This window comes from Neofelis nebulosa, chromosome 10 (assembly GCF_028018385.1).
Source record: "Neofelis nebulosa isolate mNeoNeb1 chromosome 10, mNeoNeb1.pri, whole genome shotgun sequence".
Lineage (NCBI taxonomy): Eukaryota > Metazoa > Chordata > Mammalia > Carnivora > Felidae > Neofelis > Neofelis nebulosa.
The window spans coordinates 115,107,167-115,121,861 of NC_080791.1; the positions used below are offsets into that span (position 1 = coordinate 115,107,167).

Here is a 14,695-nt window from a genome sequence, read left to right on the forward strand (position 1 = left end):
CCCCCGGCGATGGACGCGCCCTAAGCGGGGCCGGCTCCGCGGCGGAAGCGCGGCGAGATCAGACCGAGCGAGCGCTGAGCAGCCGCCGCCATGATCATACCCGTGCGCTGCTTCACCTGCGGCAAGATCGTCGGCAACAAGTGGGAGGCCTACCTGGGGCTGCTGCAGGCCGAGTACACCGAGGGGTGAGGCGCCGGGCCGGGTGGGGGCGTGGGGAACGGGGTCGAGGGGTCCCGGCCTGCGGGACTGAAGGGCGGGGGGTGGGGCTCTGGGGTCGAGGGGTCCCGATCTGTGACGCGTGCGGACCGGGGCGGAGGACGAGGTCAGGGGTCCCGGTCTGCGGGTGGGCTGCTGCTAGGCGCGGGGGCCAGGGAACGGCGGGACGGTGTCCCGGGGTCCCCGGGTCCTGGCGGGGTGAGAGCGGGCACTCGTATCAACATAGGTGACCCTTCGGGAGCTTTCATGCCCTAGGCTCTCTCCCAACCCTGCTCCACTGATGTGTTCTCACTGGAGCCTTGCCACCGCCCCCACCCCCTCCTTGCAGTTCGGGGAGAGGTGGGGAGTTGGGTATCAAGCCTCCGGTATCCTGGGGACTTCTAGGTATCCCCTGGCAAGTCATGGCACCTAAGTCGTCAGCTTCCTCCCTGTCCACCTGCTCTCTCTCCTCTCTCTGCCATTAGACCCACCCCCGTGTCTTGGCAAAACCATTTGTCTCTTGGGGATATAGAACAAGCTTCCTGGCCACATAGCCATGGGTATCACGCTGTGCTGGGTGGCGGGGGCTCTTTTCTGGCTTTGCTCCTTAACACTGCAATTACCACCACAATATTGTCTGAATCCCTGTTGCCACTACAGTCTGACTCTTGGCTCCTGTGTGGACAGTCCCCTGCCCTGATCACATTCAAACCCCCCGGGGCCTGGGGTTCGAATGTTTTGGATGAATGCGGAGGCCCGGGATGGGCTGAGTGCTCATGCCGGCTACTAATGAGTCCGTTCCAATGTCCAGAGTGTGAGTGAGTGGCTGGTACCCTGCACAGGACCCCTTGCGAGCATACCACCGTCAGGGACCTCCCAACCTGGCCTGCTCTGTCCCAACCTGCCATCTCCGGAGCAGTCTTCAGGGTGACTGGGGCTCAGTCCCTGGCAAAATTGACAACTCTAACTGGCTTGAGAAATGAGACAGAGACGGGGGGTGGGGCGGTGCTCCTGGAGTCTCCCTCCCTGACTTGTGGAGCCGAGCTGGAACCATCCCACGGCAGCCGAGTGTGGCGTGCCCGAGCCTGGGCAAGGCCCTCCATCTGCCCGGAAGTGCCTGGATGAACGGAGCACGGCCTGCTGTCCTTGCCCACAGGGACGCTCTGGATGCACTTGGCCTGAAGCGCTACTGCTGCCGTCGCATGCTGCTGGCCCACGTGGACCTGATCGAGAAGCTGCTCAATTATGCACCTCTGGAGAAGTGAGGGCGCTGGAGCCCACCCGCCCGCTGTGCCCACCAGGGGCCGGCAGAATCTTGCCCAGAGTTCCTCCCTGTGAGGTGTGGATAGCCTGGAGCATGCCCGTCCCTTGCCTGCGGGCGTGTGTCTTCCCGTCTGGAAGGAACCGTCCAGTAAAGGTCTTTGCAGAACAACAAGAAGGTCCTAACGGTTAGCCTGGTTTTGTGGGACTCCCTTGTCTCATGCCTGAAGCTGCTTAGGGATGGACATGGCCCTTACTGCCCAGGGGGAGGAAGAGCCATTCAAATGACAGCCATTCGGCCTGGGGGTGGGGGGTTCCTGGAGTGTGGGCTCTCACAGCCCAACAAAGTCACAGACGGCCAACAGCACTTGGGTTAGGGGGCCAGGGGACACTGGCATCCCCACCCCCATGTTCTGTGTGCTCCTTAGACCTAGCACAGAAATTCCCCGAAACCCCTCCCAGGATCTCAACAACCAGATTTCCTGGGCCCTGAATAGAGTGCCTGCTGTGTCTCAGTTGCCCATCCAGAGGGTCTTGCTGCCAGAAGCTTCTAGGCACTAGCCAAGCCCAGCAGGCTCCTTCCCTTGGCCATGTTCCTGCAGGGGGAGCGCCCAGCCTTCACTGCCACCCTTGAGACCCTCACAGCAGCTTGAGGGTGGGCCTAGGAGGCTGTGCTGGGTGTCAGAGCCGGTCAAGCTCCCAGGGCCCTGGGCATTAGCATTTAGTCCTGTGGCCCCACCGAACAGCTATCTTCCGGGGACTTCCGTCCTGTTCCAGCTCAGGCTGAGGCTTAGAGCCGGCAGCCATCACCCTGGACGGGAGTCGGCAAACCCTGGTGCCCTCCAGCAGGCGGAAGGCAGGAGCCTGTGGTTAGAGGAAACAGAGGCGACTTTCTCTGGCACCTTCTTCAGGGCCAGCCCCACCGCCCAGATGTCTGACATGGGGTCCTCTGAGAACCAGTAAATAACCTGTGGCAGGAAGGTAGGGTCTGCCCAGGGGAGACAGCCTAAGCCTTGGCTTCTGTTGCCAGTACACGTCCTGCCAAAGCTCAGGCCTCCTGTCCTCATTCCTGAGCCCACACCCCCTTTCCTAATCCCTACATGAGCCAGAAGGGGGTTTAGAAACCAGCGTTCGAGGCCTCCGTTGCCTCTATGAGGCTCTGGCCACACCACCGTTCTTCCGTCCCAGAACCGGCAAGGCTCTGCAAGCAGCCTGTGCTCAGCTGTCCCTGCCATTGGCCTCTCGGCCCTGGAGTCCCATCAGTCCTTGGCTCCCACGTGGCTGCCTGGGACCGCCAGGATGCGCCCTCCTGGCCCCTTGTGGGACTGGGTTCTGTCCCCCTTGTTGGGGAGAAAGCCCTGAGGACCAGAATCAGGTCTGTTGCTCACGGAGTAAGCCCACTCAGTCCACAAACTTTTATTGAGTGCCTGTCACATGGCAGCAGCAGTTCTAGGCATTTGTGATACAGCAGTGAGTGAACCCACAACCCCCTGCTCCTGCCAAGGGGAGGTGATCGTGAACAAGTGAGCTTGTGGCCTTTCAGTGGGGGGAGTGGTGGGGAATCCAAGCAGGGGCTCAGGGGCAGCAGAGGCCTGACTGGGAGGGCAGAGACAGGACCAACAGGACCGGGCTCGCTTGGCTTTCCTGAGCGGGGGTGGGAGGGGTGGCGGTAGGCAACCCAGCGGCAGGTGCCTCTGGGACTCTTTGCCTGCGGCTGTCCCCACCTGGCAATGCCCTGACCACCATGCAGAGGTGTGTCCAGGGGTCTAGGAGCACCCTGGGGGGGCCAGCCCCTTTCTGCCCAGTTCACCCCAAACCAGCCCCTCTGGCGGAGCACAGGCATGGGGGGTGGCCCCAGGGCCCCAGCCCCACAGGAGAAGCGGAGAGGGACTTGACTGTCAGAACCCAGTGTCCCCGCACCAGGCAGAGTATTCCTCCCTCCCCGCAGCCGGAGGGCCCCGCCTTAGTCCTCTGGTCTGGAGAGAAAGGCACTTGAAGCTCCCTCTGAGGGAGGGGGTCCCCAGAGGTCACGGTGGCGGCACGGGGGTGCACGCGTGAGAACGCCACCTCCCTGGCAGAGTGGGGAGAGGGTACAGAGCAGCGTCCTGGGACTCTGGCCCTGGGGCCATCAGTAGTGTCAGCTCAGTAGTCAGGCGGCAAAGCTGCGGCACTCGCGGGGCGCCCGGCAGGGTCAGTAGTGTTCCAGCTTCAGGCTCTTGTACAGGCAGCACGTGAAGATCATGCCGAAGAGCTGCGGCACAGAGCCGGGGTGAGCAGGGCACGGCCACCAGCCGCCCGTGTCCCCTGCACCCGTGGGGGCCTGCCCGCCCCCCCCCCCCCGAACCTGCACACAGGCGATGCCAACGCCCACTGCCCCGATGATCCTCAGGTGCTCCTGGATGAAGGTCTCCAGCTTGGTGATGCAGCCACCCTGGCGGGGGAGGGGTAAGGTGCCAAAGGTGGGCGAGTCCGGCCCCTCGGGTGGGCCCCCAGCACCCGGGGCTGCCGCGGCTCCTCAGCCCTTCACCAGGGAGCCCAGGCACCTACCTCCACCTTGTAGATGTTGGAGGCGTGGTCCCGCTGCCCGCAGCCGGTCACCACAGTCTTGCAGCAGCTGTCGGGAACCACGCGGCCACCCGCCTGGCCGGAGCGGATCCACTCGCTGTCCCCCCAGTCATGGGAGTTGTTGCTGCCACAGCAGCGGAACTGCAGCGGCAACGCGGCCTGGGCTGAGCCCCCGGGGCAGGGACTCCCTCGGGGGCCCAGGGAGGCCCGCAGGGGTGTGCACACCCACCCCCATGGTGCCCACATACCTCCTGCTGCAGCTTGTCCACCGCACTGGTCACACCCTCGTGTCCTGGCTGGTGGTACCGCTTGGTCATGGTGTCCTTCAGGTGTTCCTTGAGCTCTGCGTTCAGCTGGGGGTGAGGGGACAGCTTCAGCAGAACAATCCAAGACCCTCCAAGCTGGGGCACGTGGAGGCAGGGACAGACCGGGGGGGAGGTGGGGGGAGGGTCTCCAAGCAGAGCTAGGGCCAGATGCTGGCCGGGGAGGGGCTGGGCTGGGCTGCACAAGTGTCCCAGGTGGCCGTGGACAGGGTTGAGGACAGGGAGGGACCTCCAGGTCCCACGGACACCTTCCTCCCGGCATGAGCCCCCAAGTGGGCCTGTTGGGCGCTACGGGCAAGTTGTCCATCCGCAATGTGAGCCCCTACCCCCCAGGGGCCTCTGGAACATGGGGGAGGGGGAGCGTGTGTCCTTCCAAGCGTGTGTGCCTGTCTCACACGTGCCCATCTGTGCCCTTGCACGGGCACGTTTCCGCGTGTGTGTCTGTGTCCCCGTGTGTGTGCGTCCCCGTGTGGCCTGTCTAGGCCCCTCACCTGCTGGTAGTAGATGTAGGCCAGGATGCCAGCGATGACCTCCAGCAGAAAGATGAGGAGGAGAAGGATGAAGTACTGGGGGGCGGGGGGAGCGGGGACGGTCAGCTGGCGTTGGGCGCAGACGCCCCCGTCCCGTGAAGACTCCTGGCGCCCAGGCACGAGAGAGCAGAGCCCCCAACCTCAGATCCCAAGTGGCCACCGAGGGCTCATGGCAATGGGCGGGCGCTGGCACTCCCGGACAGCTCCCTGCGGCTGGCCGAGCTGGGATGCAGGGATGCCCCCCACCCCTGGCACAGGTGAGCACCGCAGAGGCTGTCCTGCGGCGTCACACTCGACCCCCACCATTCCCTTTCTCACCGGGGCCCCAGAGCCGGCCCCCCCCCCCCAGCAGCCCGGTGCCCTGCTAACCAGGCGCAGCAGGTTCCGCCGTTCCTTGAAGGTAGCGCAGCAGCCCAGAACGCCGGTCACCATGACAACAACGCCAGCCACCACCAGGATGTAGGCTGTGGCCAGGTAGGTGCCCGAGGCCAGCAAGCTGATGTAGTCACTCTTGAGGGCCAGCGTCCAGATGCCCACCGCCATGACGGCCAGACCAGCCAGCTGTGGGCAGCGCACACTGGTCACACTGGTCGGCACGCCCGCCCCCAGGCCAGGATTCCCCTTAAGGACCAGGAATGGGAGCGGTGGAGGCCAACGGGAGGGGGTGCCCACTCCTCACCCAGAAGCAGCAGTTGAAGACGAAGAGCAGGTACTTGAGGCAGACGGTGCCACACGTGGTCTTCTCGTTGAACTCCCCCATCCTGGGGCCGAGAGGCCAGCGGAGGTCAGTAGGAGGGGACACAGGCACCCAGGCCAGCCCCTGGCTGAGGCCAAGCCCACCACTGGCCCCGAGTGAAGGTCCTGGCAACGCATCCGTGAGAACCTGGATGCTTCCTGGAGGGGCAGTTCGGGAGCCCCCTTCCCACCCCCCCACCCCCCACCCCCCACCGCAGCCAGGGCGGATGTCTAGTGCCCACAGCCAAACTGAAGGCCGAAGGGCCTGGCTCCCCTGACCAGAGCCCAGGGCACCAGGGGGGCCATGAAGGATTCCAACCGTCACAGGCTGACTCACCCCTGCTGGCAGCCAGGGTCAGAAGCCCCAGCAGGCACCTCAGGGTGAGCTCATGCAGGCCCCACCCGCCTCCCCACACACACACAGCATTCCCGGGGCTCCACATCACAGGCCGGCAGGCTGGCAGGCACCTACCGGCTGCTGGGGGGAGGAGGAGGCCACTCACAGATGGACGGACCTGCCCCTTACCAGCCCCATGGCCTCAGGGAAGCCCCTCAGGTGTCTGTTAAAAGCCAGGCCTGCCTTCCTCCCCACCAGGGTGAGAACAGGCGGCGGTTCTGGGCATTCAGAGCCCGCAGAAACCCATCCCCCAGACCTGGGGGTACTTCCTCTGCTGGTCCTCTCTGCTGGAAAGGGGGCGGTCCCACCAGCCCCAGCAAGATGTGAAGCTACAAGAGTTCCCGAGTGGCACCCCAGGGACCCCTTCCCTGCTCTCCTGTGGGGTGTCCGCACTGGGGTGGGGGGAGAGGGCCCTGGGACACAGATGGCAGCTGAGTGCCCGAGGCTACGTTTCCAGACTATACAGCACCACTCAGAGCCGAACTTTCACCTGCCCCACCCCGCGCTCACCTGGTTGGCTAGTGAGGACGGATCCTCTCTGAGACAGGTGGACGGAAGTTCCCTAGGAGGCTCCACTGGGAGGACAGGGACAGGTCACCGGTCTGGCCCACGCTGGATCAGCAAGGGCCTGTCACCCGTCCTTGCAGCCGCCCCTGGCAGTGGCTCTGACCAGCTGGGTTTCCAGAGCAGGCAGGGAGGGGAGAGGCCAGGCCCGGTATTTTGGTCAGTGCTTGGGCGGGGCAGGACGGAAAACATTTCTGCATAGTGTGATCCGGGGAGGGACCACCCGCCTTCTCCAAGCACCCCGCCCCGGGGCCTTCCTGCCAGACCCGCCACCGTCCCTTAGCCCACCAAGCAGCGGTCCCTTCAGCCTCGGAAGGGAAAAACAAAACAAAACCAGACGCAGACCCCTTGGTTGGAGCTGGGCTTACGGAAGCCTCACGTGCCCGCAGGCTGCCCCTGGGCCCGTGGTGAGGTCCCAGCCTTCTGAGGAGGCTGATTCTCCCGACACAGGTCCGGCCCCCACGCGCGGGCGGCGGGCGGAGGAGGGGCCCCTCTTTCCGGGAGTGCCTGGCGGATGTGAGCCCCCCGGGAAGGCGCCGGCAGAAATAGTTCCCGCGGCCTGGGACCGAGCCGCCCCGCCCTGGCCCCTGCAACTCAGCCGGGCCCGCCGCGGCCCGCGGCCCGCGGCCCACGCCCCAAGCAGGGCAGCCCCGCACTCGGCGCCAGCCAGGCCCGAGGAGGAGTCCCCGCCCGGGCGAGCCTGCGGCGCGCCCACCCGCACCCCGGCGGAGGGACGGGCACCGGTGTCCAGAGACAATGACTAGGATGCTCGGGTGGGGTCGTAGGGGCCGCCAGGCCTGTGCGAAGGCCCAGGAGGCGCCCGGCCCCGGGCCCCCACTCCGTCCCGCTCCGGAAAGGGCCGGGAGGGGACTGCTGCCGGCCGGCGGGACCAGGCCTCCCGGCGCCCGCAGCCGGGCCTCCGGGGGCGGGCCGCGCAGGGTCCCGGGACACTCGGCCCCTCCCGACCCGCCCAGCCAGGCGGCGCACTCACCGGCCACGCGTCGGAGTCCGGGCGCGGGGGGGAGGGGGGGGGGCGGCGGCTCGGAGCGCGGAGACTGCGCGGCGGGTCGCGGGCCCGGGAGTGAGACGCGCCCCGCCCCCGGCCTGCAGGCCCCGCCCCCGGCGGCAGACACAGGGCAGGTCTCGGCAGTGCTCCGCGAGGGCGGGCGGCGGGGACGCCCGCCGGTGCGGGCGCTGGGGTCCGCCCGCGACTGCGGAGGCGGGCGTGCTGCACCCGGGGGCGTCCGCAGCCCAGCCGGGGCTCACGCCCTCGGGAGGCCGAGGAGCTGGGCTGGGGGCGGTGGAGGCGGCGGCCAGGCCAGCAGGCCCTCCTCCAGGCCCAGGCCCGTTCTCCCCACAACGCAGGGACACCCGGAGGCTTACAGGGCCGGCGGAACAGATGCTGGCTTGGTGGGGTAGGGTCTGGGGGTGCGGTCAGATGCAGGAGTGCGGTTGCTCTAGGTGCAGTATGGAGGACAGCCTGGAGTGGAGGCCTGGGGTCCCTGCCAGGGACAGTCCAGTCTGGAAGGCATTGGTCCTGGGAGGGGTGGAAAGGGGTGGGGTAGACAGGGCCGAGCCTTCTGACCTGCTGGGGTGGGAAACCCGCAGTGGCAGTGGGAGTAAGGAAGGGGAGGGGACTCCCAAGCCACCAGGCTCATTCCCAGACCCAGGCAGGGTGGGTCAGATTCTGCAGTCATTTGGAAGCTCTCCATGGATAGTGGTCCCCAGCTCCTCGCCCACGGTTCACGGTCTGGCCAGCAGCTCCCCACTTCCAGGGAGGCGGCAGGGCGGGGTGGGGTGATGGGGGGGTGGAGGAGGGACGGGCATGGGAAGCGGCCGCAGGGCTGCCCCAGGAGGTCCCACTCAGGACTGGCTCAACTCCAGTGGGCTGAGCTGGTCCACCTGGGGCTGTGTGAGGACGGGTATGGGGAGGGGATTGTCAACTGGGGCCGGGAGCGGGCCCAGACAATGGGCCTCGGCCCCCTGGTTCCCACAGAGGGCCCCACGGGGCTTCAGCTTGAATGGACAGTGAGGGCTTGAAAGCATGACCAGAGACAGGCAGGAAAATCCACAACCCCAGCACCTCAGGACATGTGCCACACGTGTACTGTCCAGTTGCCTTGAGAGTGCTATGGATACCTCGTGTGCGTACCAGGGAAATGCTGTGATGCACGTACACATAGGCTGAGAAGGTCACAGTGCCGTCGATGGACTTTATTAGGAGGAGGGAGTTTTCTGCTGGTCAGAGATGGATTTGATGGGATGGGACAGGATGAGGCCCAGCAGGGGGGCACGTGAGACTCCAGCCGACCCACCCCTCCCCGGGTAGTTCCTTCATGTCTGCATGCAGGCAGGCCTGCAGTGCCCTGAGCGGAGCCCGAATGCTGGATGGGCCATGACGCCTCGCCTTCGAGGGGTGGCCTCTCCGAGGAATTCCCAGTGAGTCTCTGGGGGATGGTCAGCGGGCACTGGGAAGGTGGCCAGAGCCACATCTTGGGGGGCGAGCCCAGCTGCAGCAGCAGCGACAGCAGCAGGTGGGGCCCGGCATGCGAGCCATGGCCAGAGCTTTCCTTCGACCGCTGGCTAACCGCTTGGCCTCACAGGCATCCCTCTCATCCCGTAGCCTCGCATTCAGCTCCCTGGGGAAGGGGAGTGCAAGGGCTCTGAGAGGCAGCTTTCCCGGGGCAAGGGGGGAATGCGGGTTCTGCTGTCCCTCAGACGGGGTGCCTGGCTGCGGATGCCCCCGAGGGATGGGGGACAGACAAGCGGACTGACTGCCTCCCAATAGGATGAGGCCGTGGTCGGGAACGTTTGAGAGCTAGGAGACCCCAAGCTGTGTGGGGACCCTCCCCTCCGGCCTGCACCTGACCTCACCTGAGGAGTCCCAGTTGCCGCAGGAGGCTGAGCTTCTCCTTTTGCATGTTCCTCGACACAGCAACCACATCTCTGCAAGAGAGAGGTGGTGACCTGGGTGCCGGGAGGCTCCTCGGCGCGACCCACGACCCTGACCCACGCAGACCCTGAGGGCTGGGCCGGGACGGGGGATGGGGATGGGAGTGGCCCGGACCCGAGCCCCCAAAGCTATTCCCGCCCCGCCTCGCCCGCCGGCCGCAGCCCCTCCCCGGGCCCGCCCCTGATGCTCCGCCTCCCCACCCCCCGCTTCCCAGGCACCGTAGGGTTTGCTCCTGGCGGCTCCGCAAGTCGCCCTCCAGCCTGTGGAGCTGCTCCTGCGTCTCCTCCAGCTGCGTTCGTAGCGCCTCGTTGGCTAGCCACAGCTGGGCGTTCTGCGCCTGCACCTCCAGCTGCTCGCTGGCCCGGGCCTGCAGCTGCTGTTCCAGCTGCGGGATGGGGGGGGGGGGGGGCAGTGCAAGCTGGGGAGGACCCCTCCACCTCTTCTTCGGGGTGCTGCGCTTGCCCCTGACTCCCAGTAATTCGGGGTCGGGGACACTGAGGCACCGGGACCTCAAGTGTACCAGAGAGTGCGCGGGTGACGGCGGGGATAGAGCCCCTCTCTGGGTCTGTCAGCACCCCAACCCTGCAGGGGCGGGTGGGGGACCACTCACCTCCCGCTGCCGCAGGCCTGCCCGCTCCAGCTCCTGCTCGCGGTCCTGCAGCTCCAGCTCCAGGAGGCCTGTGCGCTCCTCCCGGGGGAGGTCCTGGGATGTGCGGGGAGCTCCTGAGCCCAGGCGGGCGGGGGGGCACGCGCCGGGGGAGGGGCCGGGTGGAGCCAATTTTGAGGGGGCGTGGCCACGAGACTAGCGCGTCTGGGATTGGGCCGGGGCGGGGCGGGGGCGGGGCTTCGGGCCCACCTGACTCCGGAGACGCTGGCACTGCTCGCGAAGCTGCTGCTCCGTCTCCTCGTACAGACACCGCACCTCCCTCTGGTGCTCGCTTTCCCGCCTTCGAGGACGGAGGGGGGCGGGGGGGGACTGCTGTTTGAGCCCGCCGGCACCACAGACCCCAGTCTCGCCTCTACCGCCTCCCGAGCCCAGCCGCCCAGGCCCCACTCCTCACCGCCGCAGCGCCTGCTCCAGGCCGTCCCGCTCTCGGGCTGCCTCCTCCAGGCAGGCCGACGCGCGCACCAGAACGTCCTCGAAGGAGCCCAGCAGCTCGGGTCGCTCGCGCTGCAATCGGGTCCAGAATGTCCGCACCGCTCGCTGCCTGCAGGGGGAGGACAGGGGCTGAGGCTGAAGCGGGGGCTCCCTGACCCCATCCCGAAGGGTAAGCCTTCTGGAGACACCTGCAGCCCTGGATAGACCAGCCGCGTTCGCCTCCTGAAATGCAAATTTTGCGGGAAATCACGCTCAGCCCCTCCCAGGTGTCACAGCTGACGGAGAACGACTGGGCCAGTCCCAGCCTAGGGACCCGACCCCGGCCTGGAACAGACACGCGGGCAGTGTGGACAGGCAGCATGCAGAGGGGGAGGCAGCAGAGGAGGGAACTGGGGGCCGAGTCAGCGCCAACTCACTCGCCCAGGACTGGGGCCACCCCCAGCTGCTCCAGCGCTTCCCGGAATCTCTCCTCCTCCTCTTCTTCCAGGGAGCCCCCAGTGCCCTGCACATCTGACCAGCCCGACTCGAAGGTTTCCTCTGGAGCCTGGGAGGGCGGTGTGCTCTGGGCTGACTCCACCCCCACAAACTTCCCTGTGGGCATGGGAAGGTAAGATTATCAAAGCTGTAGGTTAGCACCCTGGCTCAGCCGCCACTCACCACCCCGCACCACACACACACACACACACACACACACACACACGCACGCACACATCCTGTCCTTATTCTGAGCCGTTTCCTGTTTTTCTTTCCTTATCCTGGTCAGACTCGTGGCTTAGGAATGGGAGGTGACAGCCGGGCCAGAACGGGGCAAACCTGGCACCCGGCCCCACCTGGGTTTGGCACGGATGGGAGGGGGTCGGGTAGCAGGAGGGGCAGCTCCATACATCGCCTGGCGGTGGGGGGGCTTCCTCAGGGGCCTGTGTGCACTGACACCAGTGTGTGTTCCGCAGGGACACGACGGAGAGTCACAGGCTGCCATCTGTGTCTGCTGTGGGCTCCAGAGCCACATGTGCCACCGGACGGTCTCTGTGCAGCGGGGTGGGGCGGGGGAGGGGGGCTCCGCTCACCCAGGCCGAGGCAGAACTCCCAAGCGGTGAGGAAGCCGGTGCCGGCCTGATCCAGGCTCTCGAACACAGCCTCTAGCTGCTCCGGTGTGAGGGGCACGTCGTTCTGCAGGCCCTAGCCAGGCAAGGGTGGCAGGGCTGAGCAGCCAAGGTCACCCCCGGCTGGGCAGCCTCTTGGGACTGGGGATTCACCTGCAGGTCATGCCGTGTGAGGAAGCCCTTGGCGTCTTTGTCACACAGCAGAAACAGCTCCTGGGCCTGCTCCAGCGTCTCTGCCCGTGGCCTCCCGGAGCCCCCTTCTTCCTCTCCCTCCTCCTGCCGGTCCTCCCCGGCCCCGGGCTTCCCAGGCCTGGCCATGGGAGTGGGGGTCTCGGCCATCACGTGCTGCAAAAGCCAAGGGAGAGTCAGGGCCTAAGCAGAAATGAGAAGGGAGAAGGGAAGGCAGAGAGGCTGTGGGTGAGGGCTAAGCTGGGGTGCTGGGGTCCCGGAGTGAGCAGCGGGGCCTCCTTCCACCAGGCGGGAAGGCGGGAGAAGGCTCCACAGAAGTCCAGAGAGGAAGGTAGCTGGGGGCAGAACCGTGCTGCAGACAGGGGTGTCGTGGGTGGGGTGGGGCAGGCTCAGGGCCTGTGGAGGCTGCCTGGTGGAGGGGGGGGCAGCCGGCTCAGGAGAGGACCTGGGGGAGGGGCAACCGCCGTTGGGTGGTGGGGAGTGGTGAGGGTGGGGAGGCAGCTACAGGAGAAACTTGTGATGCAAAATAAGGAGGTAGGGGCTCCGGGGCCACTGAGGGGAGAGAGCTTGGGTGACGGACTGGCCAGCGAGGGGAGGAGCTGAGCAGGCCCTGAAGGTGGGCACCTGGAGACCTGGCCGACGGGCCGGGCCAGCTGGAGCATTCAGACAGTCCTGGCCGGGTCTTAGCCCCCGAGTCTGGGCCTCAGCGCCCTCGGCCTCCGGGTGGCCGGCAGGCGGCGTCTGCTCCTGCCCTTCTGCTGCCGCCCCTCCCACCGAGCCCCGGGCCCCAAGGGGTGCGGGTGCAGGGTCTCAGCCTGGAGCACCGGTGACTTCCACTGGCCTCGTCGGGAACGCGCCAGATTCTAGGCTTGATGGCCCTCCCCCTGGCACGAGGCCCTTCTGCTCCGCCAGACTTGTCCCCTCCGGGTCGCGCAACCTCCTCGCCCCCCCCCCAACCCCCGCATGGCGCTCCGCCCCCTAATCAGACCCACCTGTGGTCCCCCCGGGCGCCCAGGCCCCGGATTTCCCAAAGCTAACCCCAAGCCTGGGGGATTCTGGGGTCCTCTCCCCTCCGTCCGGGACCCTAATTTTCCCTCCGCGCCCATACTCCAGGAGCGGCAGGAGGGCGCAGTGTCCAAAGAGGGCAGGTGTGAGGAAGGGCGGGAGGAGGCGGTCGGGGGACCGGAGTCGTCTCCCCCCGCACGCCGTCGCCTCGCCCCTGCGGGAGCGCCACCCCCACCGGCGGCCCGCGGTCTCCCCGGGGCCAGAGGTCCATCCCAGCCGGAAGCTGCGCGGCGCGGGGCCGGGGGAGCGGGGCCCACCGGCCGGCCGGGTCCCGCCAGCCGCCGCGCCCACCGCCGCTCGGCCCCCCGGGGCACCGGAGGGTCGGCGCGTCCCTCGGCGACCGCAGGGTGGGGCGCGGCGGCGGGACCCGCGAGGCGCCTACCTGCGAGCTGCGCCGCCGCACCTGCCGCGAGGCCCCGCGGCTCCTCCGGGAAGGCGGCGGCGCGCGGGGGGCGCGGGCGCGGAGCGGCTGCTGCTGCCCCGCGGGAAACGGAGACCCCGGCGTGGGCGGCCCCGGGCGGAGCCGCCGCCGCCACTGTCGCCGTGTCTCCGCCTCTCCGCGCGGCCCCGGCCGCCTACTCCTGGCCCGGCCCCTGCGTGCGGCCCCCCGCCGCCCCCCGCGTCTGTCCCGGCAGAGCTGAGTTCACGTCGGGGCGGAGATGACCCCGGTGGCTTGGGGGACCCCTCCTGAGCAGGGCCGAGGCGAGGAGGGTGGGGCTGTCCCGAGGATCCCGATTTAAGGCGCCAAAAAGTGTGTGCAGGACCCAGCCGGGCAGGAGGCAGAGCAAGGTATTTTCAACGGTCATCGCCAGGAGTGGGGGCGGGCACTGCCTACGCTCTCCCAGTTGCGGTCTTTCCCGTGGTTCAACAATTAGCAGGGAATATATCACAAAATGGTGCGTGCATCCGCTGCCTCGCGTAAGGCCTGTACAAGTGGGGTGGGGGCACAAAGGAGCCCCCACCGCCGCCCACGGCGGTCTGCCCCCAAGATCTCCTTTTGGGGCACAGCCTTGACTCGGGTTCCCCTTGCGGGCGAGCTGGGAGACGGAGCTGGGCGGGACTCGCACGTGACCTTCCTGCCGGGGGGAGAGACCCCATTCTCTTGCCGAAGGCCCCCCCCCCCCCGCCCCAGCCCCAGCCCAGCCCCTGAACCCACCTGGGAGGTGGTCGGGGGTCTGGAGGCCTCTGCTCCTGCAGGGGCCTGGGATCCTGCTGAACTAGAACAGGTTGGGCCTACGGGACTGGACGGGAACTGGAGAGCGAGCGGGGGGGCGGCTCCCGGCACCGGGGACCTGCCCGGCCGGCTCTCCCAGTCGTGCAGTCCCTACCGTTATTGTTGGCCGGGGGCCTGCCAGCGCCCAAGAGCTCCTGACAGCCAGCCAACCACCCGGCTCTGCTCCAGTGCCCCTCCCCCACGGGCCCTTTTTGGTCACCAGGAAGGGCTGGCTGCACCCCCTCAGACTGGCCAGGGCAGAGGACGCCTTCAGGAAACCATGTCCCACAGAACAAGGTCCAGCCTCCTCTGGGTCAGACCTCACCCTGCCTGACGTTCCAGACCCGACCTACATATCGGCAGGGGTCATGGGGGTGTGGTGGGAGGGGGACACGCGATGGAGAATGTGTGTGCACTGGCCGGTGAGGTTTGCCTTGATAAGGGGAGGCCCAGCGCCCTGCGAAGAGCCTTGTGCCACATGCCCACAGTGGGGCAGGCCCCGTG

The 14,695-nt window shown here is 67.3% G+C and overlaps 3 protein-coding genes across 6 annotated transcripts; 1 reads left to right on the plus strand and 2 right to left on the minus strand.

Annotated features, from left to right (window-relative positions):
* POLR2L (RNA polymerase II, I and III subunit L) lies at positions 1-1,633 on the plus strand. Its single transcript, XM_058690097.1, has 2 exons — positions 1-185; positions 1,352-1,633. The coding sequence occupies exons 1-2, from the start codon at positions 91-93 to the stop codon at positions 1,458-1,460; spliced, it is 204 nt and encodes a 67-aa protein (XP_058546080.1). The 5' UTR covers positions 1-90; the 3' UTR covers positions 1,461-1,633.
* Positions 1,634-2,855: 1,222 nt separating this feature from the next.
* CD151 (CD151 molecule (Raph blood group)) lies at positions 2,856-6,727 on the minus strand. Its single transcript, XM_058690095.1, has 8 exons — positions 6,516-6,727; positions 5,553-5,634; positions 5,243-5,434; positions 4,835-4,909; positions 4,269-4,373; positions 4,003-4,161; positions 3,800-3,886; positions 2,856-3,706 (listed from the first exon to the last, which is right to left on the minus strand). The coding sequence occupies exons 2-8, from the start codon at positions 5,631-5,633 to the stop codon at positions 3,647-3,649; spliced, it is 759 nt and encodes a 252-aa protein (XP_058546078.1). The 5' UTR covers position 5,634; positions 6,516-6,727; the 3' UTR covers positions 2,856-3,646.
* Positions 6,728-7,975: 1,248 nt separating this feature from the next.
* On the minus strand, positions 7,976-14,685 carry CRACR2B (calcium release activated channel regulator 2B). Of its 4 annotated transcripts, none has more exons than XM_058690089.1 (10): positions 12,906-13,353; positions 11,878-12,069; positions 11,689-11,800; positions 11,038-11,212; positions 10,584-10,730; positions 10,379-10,469; positions 10,133-10,225; positions 9,741-9,907; positions 9,444-9,515; positions 7,976-8,106 (listed from the first exon to the last, which is right to left on the minus strand). In XM_058690089.1, the coding sequence occupies exons 1-10, from the start codon at positions 13,017-13,019 to the stop codon at positions 8,004-8,006; spliced, it is 1,266 nt and encodes a 421-aa protein (XP_058546072.1). In that variant the 5' UTR covers positions 13,020-13,353; the 3' UTR covers positions 7,976-8,003. The 4 variants fall into 4 exon arrangements, with proteins under 4 accessions (XP_058546072.1, XP_058546074.1, XP_058546073.1 ...); XM_058690091.1 differs by lacking the exons at positions 7,976-8,106; positions 12,906-13,353 and adding exons at positions 8,769-9,208; positions 14,135-14,685; XM_058690090.1 differs by lacking the exons at positions 7,976-8,106; positions 12,906-13,353 and adding exons at positions 8,769-9,208; positions 13,361-13,550.
* Between the last annotated feature and the right edge of the window lie 10 nt (positions 14,686-14,695).

Bases quoted from the DNA above. Each gene is read 5' to 3' on its own strand.
- CD151 (XM_058690095.1), bottom strand. From the start codon at position 5,633: ATGGGGGAGTTCAACGAGAAGACCACGTGTGGCACCGTCTGCCTCAAG. The intron at 4,374-4,834 runs GTGAGGGGCCTA...CCTCACCCCCAG, and splicing joins CCTACATCTACTACCAGCAG to CTGAACGCAGAGCTCAAGGA. The intron at 3,707-3,799 runs GTTCGGGGGGGG...TCTGTGCCGCAG, and splicing joins TTGGCATCGCCTGTGTGCAG to CTCTTCGGCATGATCTTCAC.
- CRACR2B (XM_058690088.1), bottom strand. From the start codon at position 13,019: ATGGGCGCGGAGGGAAAATTAGGGTCCCGGACGGAGGGGAGAGGACCC. The intron at 10,226-10,378 runs GTGGGCCCGAAG...CGCACATCCCAG, and splicing joins GCCAGCGTCTCCGGAGTCAG to GACCTCCCCCGGGAGGAGCG. The intron at 9,908-10,132 runs GTGAGTGGTCCC...CCCATCCCGCAG, and splicing joins CAGGCCTGCGGCAGCGGGAG to CTGGAACAGCAGCTGCAGGC.
- POLR2L (XM_058690097.1), top strand. From the start codon at position 91: ATGATCATACCCGTGCGCTGCTTCACCTGCGGCAAGATCGTCGGCAAC. The intron at 186-1,351 runs GTGAGGCGCCGG...CCTTGCCCACAG, and splicing joins CAGGCCGAGTACACCGAGGG to GGACGCTCTGGATGCACTTG.